General features: G+C 36.4%; 2 protein-coding genes across 2 annotated transcripts; one reads left to right on the forward strand and one right to left on the reverse strand.

Annotated features, from left to right (window-relative positions):
* The first annotated feature begins 5612 nt into the window (after positions 1-5612).
* On the forward strand, positions 5613-8308 carry LOC113271568 (translocon-associated protein subunit beta-like). The gene is made up of 6 exons (XM_026521463.1): positions 5613-5851; positions 7046-7144; positions 7233-7341; positions 7431-7502; positions 7634-7639; positions 7755-8308. Exons 1-6 carry the CDS (start codon positions 5673-5675, stop codon positions 7872-7874), a joined length of 585 nt encoding a protein of 194 aa, XP_026377248.1. The 5' UTR covers positions 5613-5672; the 3' UTR covers positions 7875-8308.
* A 1146-nt stretch (positions 8309-9454) lies between these two features.
* Positions 9455-11761, reverse strand: LOC113273286 (calponin homology domain-containing protein DDB_G0272472-like). The gene is made up of 2 exons (XM_026523031.1): positions 10330-11761; positions 9455-10263 (listed from the first exon to the last, which is right to left on the reverse strand). Exons 1-2 carry the CDS (start codon positions 11759-11761, stop codon positions 9455-9457), a joined length of 2241 nt encoding a protein of 746 aa, XP_026378816.1.
* Between the last annotated feature and the right edge of the window lie 4146 nt (positions 11762-15907).

Below are 15907 nucleotides of genomic sequence, written 5' to 3' on the forward strand. Positions count from 1 at the left end.
TTTATTAATGCCTTGAAAATTTTCTAATTTAAAATCACTCTTCAACATTAAAGTTATACCGCAGAGGGACTAGCTGAGGGGAATATCCAATTATTTGGATAGCTGAATCTTCTCATATATTGGCTCATTTTAGTGGAGTCATTTGTGGTTTCACATAAGAAAATAACATTAGGATTCTGACTCTTTCAACATCCATATAGCAATTCTAGTTGTAGAGTTGCGAAATTCCGACAATTTCATGACAAGATTTTCATGAACAAAATATGAATAAGAGGTCTAGAGCTACTAGATAGAGACTTAAGACTATTACAATATATACATTATATATAACCAAGAAAAGACGTAATGCAACACTTGAAACACCGTCGCATGCAAATTACAACAAATACGAATACCTAATAAGTGAATTCTAATAATCCCAAACCAACTGGAATAAATTGTTAACCCTTTTCTTTACGAAATATATGTACAAATATAAGTAACACAGTAACTTGATAAAATAAATTAACCTCGCTAAAAATAAAGGCCACATCCACAGTTTTAATAAAAGAGAAGGCATTAGCTGAAAAGTCCATAGAGTTTGATGTTAAGATGTTGACCTGGTTCTATTCATCTTCAAACTCATAATACTAGTTGAAATACAACCATAATAACAACAATACCCTCCCCTCACTGAATAACCTAAGGGAATTAGGTTACGCTCCAAGTATTGAACCCGTATTCGAAGGAATGGCTACATATAGCCAAACCATATTTCAAGAAAACCACTGAAATTTTCTAACCAATATCTTGGAGCCTAGTTCACCGTGATTGCTAAAGGAGAGTACCTATTATGCTAAGACGTGCACCAATCCAAATGTCCAGTAACTATGATTATTTTATTTACTTTTATATAGATTAATATCTCCATGTTAAAAGCGTACTTATCTTTAGCAATCGTGTTATTTCAACAATTATTTTTAGTTCACATTGTCTTATCAAGGTATCTTCTTTATTCTCTTTCATGTTCTTTCTTCGTTGCATTTTTCCAGGATTTCGGGTAAATTCTGAACTAATATGATCATTTGATTGACATTTGGAGACAATACCTAGTTTCAAAATCCAGATTTTTCTTATAAATTTGTGTATTAACGTTTCACCTAATTTAGATCGTAGAAAATATACACACGTAAACAATAGACGTGCTAAATTTTCTACATTTCATGTAGCCCAGGCTTTGATCCTTAATCCTGTATTATTAATTTGTATATGGAAGCTATTGATGGTGGGTGGAAATTTCAAACTACAAACCAGCAAAAGTCTTTGAAATTATTTTTGTTTACCAACAAATATGATGTCTATTTTATGCAGTTAAAAAATGAGATTTGTATTTACAAAGTGATTTGTGAGATTTTGCTTGTGTATAGTTCTAGCAGTGGTTTCTCTTCCAGTTTGCTACATATGTATAAGTAAATATAAGTTACAGAATGATTTTATGTTTTAAGTTCTACTCTTTCAACGGTATATATTGATGGTATGAGAAGTTTTATGAAAAGTATTAGCTTTATTATTTGTGTCTAAGCAAGTTAGTTGAGTGTTCCCTTCTTTAGTTTTCAGCTTCACCATTGTCAATTTACCATATTAACATTTTTTTTGATGGAAAGTTTACTATATTAACAAGTTTTGAGCTATACTGATTCATATGGGTTCGTAACCGAACTTAACGGTTTTAATGGTGTTGAAACCAATAACCCGAACCCTACCATGTGCGGCATTCATTTCCTTCTTTATGATATCCAATGAATCGAGTAATAGCCTATTTAGATACCAGAAGTAGAAGAACCAAATTATTTTATTTCACAAATCAACTATGTACCCAAATCAACTCTGCTTCCAAATAATAAAAAAAAAGGTATAACAAACTCAAACTCAAATTCAAACAAGTTCGAAATTTTGTATCTTGACATGTCATATAAAAAACCGACTTACCTAGGTGTAGACCAATTGGTGGACTTGCCTCTCCACCACAGTATTGGTAGGAGGTGAGATTTTCACCTACCAGTAGGACCCTATCCACCAATCCAACAGTGGAAGTGTAGGTCCACGACCAATTGGTCCACACCATAACAAACTCAAGCAGAAGTGTAGAACTAAGGGCAATTCCTATGGCAATGTATAAAATCAAATTTCTATTGAGCCATGTGGATGGTCAAATGTGGTTTTACACCATGGAAAAGAAGTTGGCGGTTGACCGTCAAGCGCCAGGATGAAGTGTTGTCGCTGGCGTTTGTAGAACAACCGTTGGCGTGCGTAGGAGAACCGCTGGCGTTTGAACCAAGTCCACCAATGACCACTTTTAAACGGTTACCGGAATGACTAGTTTCTACGTCCGTAAATACAGCTCGAGTTTGATCTCACAAATTCATAACAATCTTTCATCCGATCAATCTTTTCTTAATTTCAATTGCTTTCGATTTTCAACCTTGAATCCTGATTTTGGTTCCTCTGAGGAAGATATGGAGATGGATGAAATATTGTATGAAGAAGAGGAAGAAATGTGTATGGAGTTTTTGCGTCAAATGGATGAAGATGTATTTCAATATAGAAGAATGCAAAATTTTATGTGGCAATTACAACCCGGGATCATACCAAAGCCTTTAGAGCCATATGAAGTTAGGACTAGAAGACGGACGTGGCGAGATCGATATTTTTACCACGAAAAGATGATGCATGATTATCTTAATCATGATTGTGTCTATTCCGATGAGGATTTTCAGCGACGATTCCGCATGAGCCGCAACTTGACGCAAAGGATTATTACCGAGATTTGTCAGATACAAACTTTATTTAATTATCAGTATGATGCACGACATGTATGAGGCTTTAGTACCGAACAAAAGGCCACTGCGGCCCTCCGTATACTATGTTACGGGATACCAGCGGATCGACGGATAATTACATCCGATTGGGAAAACAACCACCTTTAGGTATCTCAAATTGTTTTTCGAAACAATAGTCGAGCATTTTGGTCCAATATTTTTAAGAAAGCCTACTCAGGAAGATGTTCAAAGAATAACTGCAGAATACACCGCGAAGGGTTTTCCAGGAATGCTAGGTAGTCTTGACTGCATGCACTGGACGTGGTATGCGTGTCCGGTTAAATGGGAAGGGCAATATAAGGGTCATTCTCCAAAACCAACTGTAATTTTGGAAGCTTCGTCTACTTATGATTATTGGTTTTGGTATGCTTTTTTTGGACTCCCGGGTTCAAATAACGATCTCAACGTTTTGTATAAGCCATTATTGTTTGAAGATCTTAAGAATGGGATCGCGCTGCACTGTAATTTCACCGTCAACGGTCATCATTACACTCATGGTTGTTATCTAGCGTACGAAATCTATCCAGAATGGTAAAATATGGTTCAAGTTTATAGTCAGGTAGGTTTTGGACCGACGACTTCGACGGATATGCAGTACTTAACACCCAATAAATGAAATGCAGAAAGGATGTTGAACGCGCTTTTGGCATACTGAAAAGGAAGTTTGCCATCATAGCTGGGCCAACATGCTTTTTTTATTTTCAAGAAATGAACAAAATTATGCTGACTTTTATCATTCTGCATGACATGGTCATTGAAGAAACCAGACGTGACATAACCGGAATTAGTTTTCCAGATGAAGATTTGAGGCCGAATCTTGTGGTGGAGCATGGGCGTCCGGAAATAGAATATAAACTTGCCACTAACAGACTTTAAAAATGGGAAATCTATGGACAACTAAGACAAGATCTAACTAAGCAACTTTGGGTTTTAAAAGGAGCAAGATATGATGCGTGGGGGCGAGGCAGAGGCAGATAAATGTTATTTTCAATTTGTTGTTGTTTATTTTAATTAATGTGTTATTTAATTTAAAGTTGTTTGTTTTTAACTAAACGACTGCATTTTAAATTAAAATTAAGGCAATTATATTAAACGTAATTTTAAATAAATGGTTACAATTAAATTAAACTTAACTACTAAACAAGAATTAAAATCAGTTATCAAGACTGTATTCATCTTCGTCTTCTTCCACATTCTCATACTGGCCAGTTTGTTGAGGGACTTGGTGTTTCCGGCTGTATCCATTTTCTTAGTGCATACAACAAGTTGTCGTGCATTCATTGTTGAAGTGTTCAAGGAGAGTAGCTTGTTTATCTTACAATCCCTGTAGTATTGTTCTCGCGAAAGACGACTTTTTCGTTGTTGCTTTATAGCAATTCCAGGTCTCTGGATCTATCTGCTTCTATCTTCAATTCGAATTCCTTATGCTCAGCATAGTTGAACTTGTTTGAACCTCCTTCTAATGCTCGTTGGGCTGCGTCTATCGCTGCTTTTGTAGCTTTCTGACCCTCTCCTCTTCTTCTCTTGATGTTGGTGTTAATGTCTATATTAGAGTTGTGTTGTTCCTGACTACCTGGAGACCCGGTATATGGAGATTCAGTTCCTTCAGGTGAGGAAGCAGGCCCACCATTCTGAAAATCCTGCGAGATTGGACCATGTGGTGATCTTGCAAGCACTTGATTACCTTTCAACAAGTATGGATTAAACTTGTTAAGCACCCTCAAAATGGTGAAACAAGTTTCATGTTGGAAACTCGTTTTGTGGGATCTTTGTCACTCTTCCTGACATCTTCGTTCCACTTCTGGTTCGCCTTCATCACTTTTTTTATTGCGCCACATTTGAATGATCAAAGCTACATATTCACTAACGGATGTTGAAATTGTGTGAAAACCATGAGACAACCCTTCGACATCACGTCTATTGATGTTACCGGTTTCTTCACAAAATTTTTGTAAAATCTTTTCATATATTTTTTTTTCTTGATAGATACCATTGATTTCATCTAATGTATAATTCCTACAAATTGACACATCTTCATCCATCATATACTTAACACCACGAATTCTTGTGTTTCTTGGTTGTGTATCTTGTTGTGTTTGTTGGTGTGTTTGTTGTTATGATCGGTGCGACGAGGATGCCATATTTGTTAGGAATGAGATTTATAGAGATGAGATTTTTTCTGGTAGATGGAGTTGATATGAATAGTTTTGTTTGAAATAAAAGAAAAATGAGTATTGAGATGGTATGAAATTGTGAAATTTTGAGGTAGAGATGAAGAAGATGTGAGTTTTAAGTTTGGAGATGAACTGAATTTATAGAGAAACAAAATGGACTAACAGACATTAGATGAAAGTAGTCGTTGGCGGTTTTGGGAAAATGCGGGGAGTTCACCAGAGACGCTGGCATGAGATGGAATAACGGTGCGAGTTTGAGATAATGTCAGCGTTTCTGGCTCACACACCAACGAGTGTGCCTCAACCGCCCAACATTCCATCAAATGCGCGCCTGTTCTTCCATCTCACTCAACAAACCAACAAATTTACTAATTTGCCCATCCATTTTTCATGTTTGTTGAGTCCATAATAAGATCAAAATGAACAAATTTCATGCTTGTTGAGTCCACGGGAACTGCTCTAAAAAAAAGCTAGACGAACCATAAAACCTCACATCAGGCTCGTTGAGTAGGTCCCACCTTTCCAGTCTTTGAACCAACGTGGGTTCCACCATAGTTGATTTTTCCATTTTGGCCATAAACTGAGATCCTTGACGAGCGGTACTAGTAACAACTCTTTTCTCTTGGAAAATCAAAAATCGATGGCGAACCTGAGAATCAGTACTCTCTGTCTCTTCTTCTTGTTGTCTGTGTCGACATTAGGGAGTTGTTTAGGAGATGGAGTATTCATTGTTGCTCACAAGAAAGTGAGTCTTAACAAGCTTAGATCTGGTATGGAACGAGTTTCTGTTACTATCGACATTTACAATCGTGGATCTGAGTAAGTTCCTATCTACGACGACTCTGATTTCTGGATTTAATTCTACTACTATTTTTTTTTTGAGCTTCTGATTAACCATAATACAGTAGATTGCAATTATATAAAATGCTCAAAATCATGACTTAAACCTACTTAATTATGATCACTAGATTAGATTAGGTTTCGATTCAATTAGGATGAGCTAGAAGAAGGTTCAACCTCACTTAGATTCAATTCAATGATCACGCAGTGTTAGAATGATAAAGTCATGTCCTTGTTGTGACCCCTTGGATCAGATTGAGCTAGAGATGTTATTTAGATATTCGAATCTGGCAATGGGTAGTAAGATTCCATAATCAAAATCCTAAAAGGAACCTTCGATGTGTGTGTATCTTTCGTTCCAGGTTTTCATTTATGCTTTATAAGAATTCTTGATTATCTTGACAACTTTTGTTTAGATTCCTCAGAAGAATCTTCAAAAGAAGGTGTGTTAGTCTTAGTCACTTTGTAAAAATAGATGCTATAGATGTGTTAGGCCAAGGTAATATGATGGTCACTTGTCATGACCGACTTACTCTCTCCCACATGGGTGTTTGTGGGGAATTAGGAATTAGAAGCTTTGTGCAAAATCAAAATCAAATCTATTTGGATGAGGTTGTCCAACTTCAAATGCTTCAGCATAGGGTGGAGGATTCGAATAGGTATAATTAAATAAATAAAAAAAAGGTAGTCTTGGCAAAGGTATGTGTCGCAAGGTCAATGGAGAAAATCGGGTTAGTATTGGCAAAGGTATGTGTCGCAAGGTTAATGGAGGAAATCGGGTTAGTTAGTTGTCACTCTCTTATGTTGAGTTCTAGTTGCACTCTCCAACTTGGAGTATTACTAGAGATGTCGCAGTCCACCAATAGTAGAATGTGTTTTAATTATATAGTATGCACTGTAGCTGAATCTCTAAGGGTATCTCAAGTAGGTGATTCAGGAAGAGGAATGTTGACAATCTTGTCCATTGTTCAAAATACAAGGGATTCTGTTGAGATCATCATTTTCCCTTTTAGTGCTTTACACGTTGGCTTGTGTGCTAACGACCTTAATCCTCTAATTAACATTTGATCAGTTGATAATTTGATTTAGATAGTTAAGAATGAGGCAGCTTAGGTGTGGATGTTTTAAGTTATCAACTTTCGAATAATTTTATCTATTTCGTTAATGTTTCAGGACTGCATATGATGTAAGTCTTACTGATGATAGCTGGCCTCATCATATCTTTGATATTGCTAAAGGCAACTTTTCCAAATCATGGGAAAGTCTCGATGCGTGAGTATTCTTATATGTTCAAAATCACCTTCCTTGTATTTCTCCATTTCTCTTTTGTTTAGCTAAATCAAGTCTACATAATTGGCAGTGGCTCTGCTGTTTCTCACTCTTTTGATTTGGTTTCCCAAGTCAAAGGGATATTCAATGGTGAATCTGCGATTATTAAATTCCGTGTGCCCACGAAGGCAGCTCTACAGGTCTGACATACATGCTACGCTCTCTACTTATATTGGTTTGCAGTTAGAAGATTCTGATGATACTAAGCTCGATAACTTGTTTAAAATAGGTGGCTTACTCGAATCCGATGCTACCTTTGGATATCCTTGCTGACAGACCAGCAGAAAAGAAAATTGACTTGGTATGTTTTCTTTCTGGAGCTTGGGTTTTCATTTTGAATTCTTTGACTTGTCGAGTATCCTGCGTACTAAAGAATTTTACCTGTTTGTTTCTCCATGAAATCTCCATCAATTGCAACTACCATTTTCTCAGGCAAAGGTAATATTCATCGTACAATCCTTACCTTAATTTGTTGAATAGTATTCTGTTTGGTCTTCCATTTCTATACTGTACGACGAAATATAATGACATTCTGTACTCATTGTAAATGCAGAGGTTGTTGACAAAATATGGGTCACTCGTTACCGTGATCTCCGTGGTGGTAACGTTTGTATACCTTGTTGCCACTCCATCAAAATCTGGAGGTGCTAAGTCGGGCAAGAAAAGACGTTGAACCATCGTAAAACGAGGATTCTTCATGAAAGTCTGCAATTGGAGATGGGGATTTCTACAATTGAAGGCATACTGTTGAATTGTGAGTTGATGAAAGAGCATTTCGAGATGAAGAGTTGGGAGATCGTAAGTTCAGTTCCACATACCCTCCCAGCTGCACACCTCTCTGTCAACTAACTGGTAAAAGTTCATCCTTGGTAAATTCAGGAATTGAACGGAATTTGCCAGGAACATATTTCTGGTGACATCTATACTGAACCGTTTCAGAAGTTTCTTTGATGTCTATATATCAGAACTATTCTGTATTCGTTCATCTCCTATTTGCTTTAGAGTTCTTAATTTAGTCTAAATTATTTCAAACGGAAATGGAATTTGTTTAAAGAGGATGACACAACACACATATGATTATCTAAATGCAGTTCTAAACTTAAGCTACCAAGTACCAACTAGTCAATAAGTTAGGTTACTTCTCGTCTGTTCGACGTCTTCCCAAGCAACTAAAAGTTTTCCCACATTTAAGGCAAACAGATAAGGATGCATCTCAAATATAGTGCAGCCAATGCTCATCATTATTTCTTGCTCTAGAAAAGCAAAACATCACTATCATTGTAGCGCAAGTATACTTCACCCACAACAATTATTTGGACGAAATGTCCATCTATATGTATCTGATAATCTCATATATTAAGTTAGGAACAATGTGGACCCTTTATTGATTAGAGCTTCATTTGCGTCTCTACATAGTTATGAAAGGCCTGATTTTTGCAGTTATAGATGTCTCACGTAGCATGGTTAAGAGATGATGCCCACTGGCACTGGTAGTTCTTGACAAGCTATAGGCAGGGGATACATTTGCAGGCAGGCATTGCAAATGACTTGCACGAAGTTTTAACAATCCTACAAAGGAAGTTAACACTTGAACAATGTTAGTAATAGAAATAAGACATTACTGCCTCAAATATGAAGAGAGCCGGAACGAGACTAGTGAGATTATGTCGTTAAATTGCAATGATAAAAGACATTTTGCTTAAGGAAGTTGGATAGTTCCTAATCATGTAGCAATATGCAACACTTAAAAAGTTCATACCTGTCAGTCCTAACTCAGTACAGTAGGCCATCAACTTGCATAACAAATTCATAAGAGTGAAAACAAAAGGTAAGTGGGATCAAGAATATCATCTTATTCATCAGTATTTCAGATATCAAAATATGACCTGTACTAGGTATCAAATGAAGTCCCTAAATTCCATTTATCATGAACTGTACAGATGAATAGATATATTAAACCAAAATTCAGACATGTGCTAGTTCACAGGAAGAAATGGCAACCGAGACTACAAATGCAAGAAACAAATTGAGCCAACACATTTCTGAGAGCTTTCTGACTGAAATAATTTAAATTCATTAAACAAGCGGGAATGTACACTAATGCTATGAAAAAGAACCCTAAAAACCAATTAACTGCCCGGACTGAGACGCGGACTTATCAATAACAATAGAAGATAGCAGAGTTTCAAACTCATGAATAATAAAATACAAATTATCTCTAAGAAAGCTGGGCTTTGAATTAGCCAGAACTATTTAGAAGCCAATACCAGCAGCTGCGCCAACACCAAGATTTGGAGGACCTTGAGTATGTGGTTCAAGCTTCATATTCTTCCAGAAACAAGCTTCTGGAGCTAGCTTAGCTGAAGACCTCATTGGCTCTGAATTACATCTAGTCAGCACTAAGGGTTCATATGCTACAGCATTTACTAATTTCTGTTCGATCACCTTCGCCATTGCGGATGGTGTTGCAGAAACTTCAACTGGTGGCTTAAGTTTAGCAGGTGGTGGTGCTGGCTTCGTAGATTTAGCAACTGAAGGTGGTGGTGTAGGTTTGGAGATAGATCTTCTAGGAGGTGTTGGTGGTTTCTGATGTTTGCTATGGTGTGGTGGACGACCATTACCGGGGTTAGAATCAGTACTTAGCCTACTTTTAGAATCAGTACTGAGTCTATTTTTTGAATCAAGACTGTGTCTACCCTTTGAATCAGTACTGTTTCTTTTCTTAGAGTGATCGTGATCTCCTCCTCCACCACCATTGTTTTGAACCACTCTTCTTTCAGGTCTATATCTGATGAAATCTGTACTGCACACCCATGTTTCTTTTGAAACCTCCATTGATAATTTTGGTTCACACATCATTAACAACAAACAATCAGGTAATTCTTCTTCTTTGCTATTCTTTCGATTGTTAATTTTCATTGTACCTCTTTTTTCTACAGAAGTTCTGGGATTTGTAGCTTTATCTTCAGTTGCATTGTTGACCTTTTCTTCAAAATCAACCACTTTTACTGGTTCTGCTTCTGGGATTTGCTCCCTTTCTTTAACTTCTTCTACTTCTTCCTCTTCATGAATAGACCTTGTACATGATGAAAAACTAGCTCTTCTTGAAGATGTGCTTGGCCTCCTACTTTCAATTCTTTCTTCCTTCAGTTCAACTACCAATTCTTTTTCTTCTGGCATTTGCAATCTGGGTTCTTCTTCATTTTCCTCTATTGTGAGAATCTCATGCTCTTCTTCTTCTTCTTCTTCTTTAAGAGGCTCAATAGCAGAAAACCCACTTTCATTTACATCTTCTTCTATCTTTTTCACCATTAGTTCTTCTGCATTGTCTTGATTTTCCTCTTCATGATGTTCTTCCAAGGAAATGTCTGTACTTTCTTCATTTTTCAACAGCTTATCTTCTTTAGGATGTATGAGCTGTAATTTCACTTCAGTTTCATCTTCAACTTCATCATCATCACTATCCTTATCCTCTTCTCCATCTTCAACCTCCTCTTCATCACTATCACTATCACTAACATCATCTTCTTCTGCAACTAGTACTTGTTTGCTTGGGTGAAGATCCTCCTCTTCTTTCTTATCCTTTACAGGAGATTCCCAGAAATGGTTTGCAAGAGCAGACATTCTTAAAGGCTCAGATCTACATCTCATCAATAACAAAGCATTTCTTGGTGGAATGCAAATACTAACTCTTCCCTCCTCTTCTTCTGCTTCTACTTCTTCCTCCTCATTACAGATGCTAACCCTTTTCTCTTCTGAGATGTGGATCTCAATCTCACCAACCATTTCTTCTCTTCTCTCCCTTCTAATTCCATCTTCTCTTCTACTCACCACTAACTCTGTCTCATTATTATTATTATTATGATTATCTCTACTTTGATGTTCACTTTCATGTAAACTAGTCATAACCCATTTCTCAAAAATTTGCCTACAAGAACTAGTATTCCTTTCTGTACTACTAGGTTGCCTTCTCTTCTTCATTCTCCTTGTCAAACAAGAAGGCTTACAAGGCAACAAACAACTAAACTCAGCCCCAAAAGCTCTCAAAGCATCACAAATAGACAATGGAAGATGAACCCACCTCTGACTCCTATGTGGTAAACACTCTTGTTGCTGCTGCTGCTGTTGTAATGGCTGTGAATGGAAACTCCCATCATCTGTTTTTCTAAAACTCACATCTCTTCTTTTAGACTTCTTCTTCCTAAATTTCTGACCTTGTTTCTTTGTTTTCACTCTGACTTGACCAATACATGTAACTTTTGGTGATGATGGTTCTGCTGCTGCTGTTGTTGTTTCTGAAGATGCACCCTTTTTCTTTTGACTTCCAGTTGGAAACATGGGTGACCCTTTGATACTACCATTACTTCTTAATCTCCTACTCAATGAACAGGACAATGATGAAGACGATGAATTACTAAACTTTCCACTGTTTCTTCCTGGACTTTGAGCTGATTTTGAACATACCTTTACAGATGATGAGTTTCTTGATGTGAAGCATATGAATAGCTCACTCCCACTTCTTCTTCTTCTGTATGATGTTGATCTATTCTCAGACTCCATCTTCTCCTGAGCTCAATCTCCATTACCTCATTTTCTGAGCTGTTAGCTGCTACTGTTGATGAGACTGAGAGAGTGAGTGAGGCTGATTTAGATGCAGATTCAAGAGTGATTTTTTTTTTCTTTCACTCACATAAGTCAACAAAACAGTGCACAGCTAAGCTGGTCAAATTGTTTAGATGTACAGGTGGCGAGATTATGTTGAATAAGCCAAACATTTGAGACTGTTAATTGACGATGTTATCCTTTTGTTTTGTTGATTATTACTCTGTACTTTTCACTTATTTACTGACAAAGCACACTGTAATCAAAAAAACAAGACAGACACCGCACGTGAACATGCAGTTTTTATATGGTCCCTAAAAAGATACAGTGGTTTTTGGTGTATCATAAGATTTGTGGACATGGTTCAAGAGATGTTCATCAATCAATCATGACAGTTTCGGGATCTTGACAGAATCTCAAAGTTACCAATGCTCTTAACCTGGAACTGTAAAGGGTGTGATCGTCCACAACTCTTTTCTTTATTGAATTGCACGTATTCGGCCGTCCATTTCGCATGATTTCCCCGTAACGGAGTGCCACGGCTGTTATCGTATCAGTGTTTTGCACTTACTTTGTTTCGTAAACAAATGTAGAAACTTGAAAGAAACATGGCTGCTAACGGGGGATGGGAATTAGCACGAGTACGGTTTGAGTGATCCCACGGTCAGGATTGAATATAACTTTTTTTGTCTCATATATGACGGTATCCTCTGTTAATTTCGGTCCCCCATTAGCAGTCATGGAAAGAAAGAGCGGCCAAAACCCTTGATCTATCTTTTTTTTTTTTTTTTTTTTTTTTGCTAAGAAACACACCATTGCATTAACTTAAAAGAAAGTTACAAACATCAGCTAACGGTTCTTTCCTCAACAAAGTATCCAAAAAAGGAGGAATACAAACCCATGAAGTTTTCAAATGAAACTTTCTAGCCCGACGTGCAAGTCGGTCTGTTATCTTATTTTTAAGTCTCTTAATATATACAACATTAAAACAAAAATGATTTGAAAGGGAAATCCGACATTCTTCCAAAAGATCACAACAAAGCCAGTCCACTTCACCCTTGCCTTCTTTAACAAAATCTACCAATTGAAGGCAATCGCTGACAAACAGAACTTTAGACAGGTTCATCTCTTCTGCCCAAGAGATAGCCAAAATTAGGGTTGTTGCTTTAGCACCAACAGCACCTGCAACCAGTCCAAAGTCTGTTCTTGACTGAATTACTCTCCCTGCATTATCACAAAGTACAATTCCAATACCCATATTAAGATCTTTAAAAGAACCATTAATAAAAATAATGTAATCAACTTCCTGCAGTGGAGTTTTAATATCCACTCTGCCCATAACATTAAAAGAAGAAGGAGGAGTCATAAAGGCATTGATCAGCCTTCTTGTATCCATTATAACCTTGTCCAGGTTAATGGTGGTGTTTTTAAAAATCACATCACATCTAAATTTCCAAACATACCACATAACTATAGCGCCAATACTAGGCCAATCAACAGCATACAGAGAACCCAGATCATTGTCAAACCATCTCAGAAATATATCATCCACCCAATCATAAACCCCACTAATAATATGCTGCAATGAGAGGGAAAACCATATATAGGACACAATGGGACATTGAAAAAACAGATGCATCACAGTTTCATAATCATTCTTACAGAGACAGCAACAGTCATCCACCGCAGGATTATAAAGCTTGAGGACATAGTTAACAGGCACCATATAAGCAAAAAATTTACCCATGAAAAACTTAATCTTAGGAAGACAATCTAAAGACCAGACTTTCTTCCAGAAAGAAGCATCTTCTGCAGTAACTGTTTCATTCATAAACGCTTTATAAGCAGATTTTATAGTAAATTTTCCATTTCTAGTGTGAGTCCACATAATATCATCTTGTTTATTGGTATTAATTCTAAGAGAAAGAATTATGTTGATATCGTCCTGAGAAAATAAAGAAGTAATAATACCAATGTTCCAAGAATTATTCTGCATATCAAGAAGGTCACTTTTGCAAAATTAGGATTAATCGAAATCGGAGGAGAGCTACTAAACGGCAAACAATTAGAAGACCAAATACTTGTAACCTTACCATCATTGATTTTGTATACTATATTAGATTTAATGAATTTCATACCTTTCACTATACCTTTCCAAATCCAAGACGATCTATCTGCAGCTTTATCAAAGTACTTATCCTTGAAGAACCTAGATACTAAATGATCTGGATTTTTACACATTATCCAACCAATTTTTGCTATAAAGACTATGTTAGTAGCATAAGTGTTTTTAATTCCTAAACCACCATTTAATTTTGATTTACCAATATCACCCCATGATCTGGAATAAGCAGCTCTCCTAGGATCTTTCTTCGACCACCAGAAATTTTTCTGAATTGAATCAATCTTCGTAGTGATCTTTTTAAGGAAAGGGAAACAAGACATATGACAAACAGCTAAGTTAGATAGGACATGCTTTATGACAACAGTTCTTCCAGCAACATTCAAGTTTGTTTTCTTGCAATTACTCAATCTGCTATAGAATTTATCAATGAGGAATTGGAAGGACTTGGTCTTGTTCCTATTAACAAATAAAGGGGTGCCTAGATACTTTTCTGATGAGCTCAGGAATTTAATTCCTAGAGTTCTAGCTAATAATTTAACGTGCTTATGCTGCATTTTATTGCTAGTAAAAAAGCCTGATTTTTCGAAATTTATTGCATGACCTGATGCTTTTGCAAAAGAAATAATTATCTTCATAAGATTTATTGTATAAGTTAAGGAGGCTTTCGAAAACAGCATGCAGACATCTGCAAAAAACAAGTGAGAAATCGAAGGACTATTTTTCCTCAATTTAAACTCTTGAATCAGACTGTCGTTTTCTCCTTTTATCAAGAGTTGAGATAACTTTTCCATACATAATATAAAGATGTAAGGGGATATAAGGCAATCCCCCTGCCTTATCCCTCTAGTTGGGATAAAGATCTCTCCAGGCGAACCATTAATCAGCGCAGAGTAAGAAACTGTACTAATACATTGAGATATCAGGTGACACCACTCATCTGAAAAACCCAGCTTTTTAAACACTGCAAGAATAAATGGCCACTCACGACGATCAAAAGCCTTTGATAAATCTAACTTTATATCCATAAACCCATTTTTATTGTTCTTTCTTTTCCTAATTTTAAATGTGTGTCAAATTTCATGATTGATTAAGATATTGTCTTGAATTTGCCTGCTTGCTATAAAAGCAGACTGAAAAGGCAAAATGAGAGAATCAAGCAAAGGTTTTAATCTATTCGTAAGTATTTTTGAGATAATTTTATAGATGGTATTTGTTAGACTAATAGGTCTAAAGTCATTTGGAGTTGAAGGGTTATTAACCTTTGGGATTACCGCAATGAATGTATGATTCAGCTACTTAAGAAGAAATTTGTTTTGAAAGAACAATTGGACATGATTTATAACTTCTATGGATATCTCATTCCAGTTGTCTCTAAAAACCCACCAGGGAACCAATCCGGACCCGGTGATTTCCACGGAGCCATGTTTCTGATGGTTTCATGAATTTCTTCCGAGGTAGGTATAGCAGTTAATCTGATATTAATGTCATTTATTATTACAGGATGAATGTCTTTAAGTACTTCTTCAATAACAACATTATTTGGCTGCGAAGATGTATAAATACTCTTGAAATGGCATGTAAGAAGAGATACAACTTGTTCTCTGCATTCCAGCCAGTTTCCTGACTGTCTTGTAAAGTATGTATAGTACTATATATATTTCTGAGTACTGTATTATGAAATAAGTTGGTATTCTTATCATAATAGTTGAAGTAGTATATTCTTGATTTATGTTTATAAAAAGCATTTTCAACCTCATACCAATTATCAAGTTGCTTCGAATAATTCAGTATGAAAGAACCAATCGAATGAGAATATGGCATAGATTGCAGCTTCTCAATCTCAGAATATAACTTTCCTATCGTAGTTTTTATGTGCCCGAAAGAATCCGATTCCAATAGCTTAAATCATGCTTAAGGTTCTTAAGCTTACCAACAACAATGAAGCTCGGTGAACCCTTAACAAACTTAGACCAGGAATT

Source organism: Papaver somniferum, chromosome 4, assembly GCF_003573695.1.
Source record: "Papaver somniferum cultivar HN1 chromosome 4, ASM357369v1, whole genome shotgun sequence".
NCBI lineage: Eukaryota > Viridiplantae > Streptophyta > Magnoliopsida > Ranunculales > Papaveraceae > Papaver > Papaver somniferum.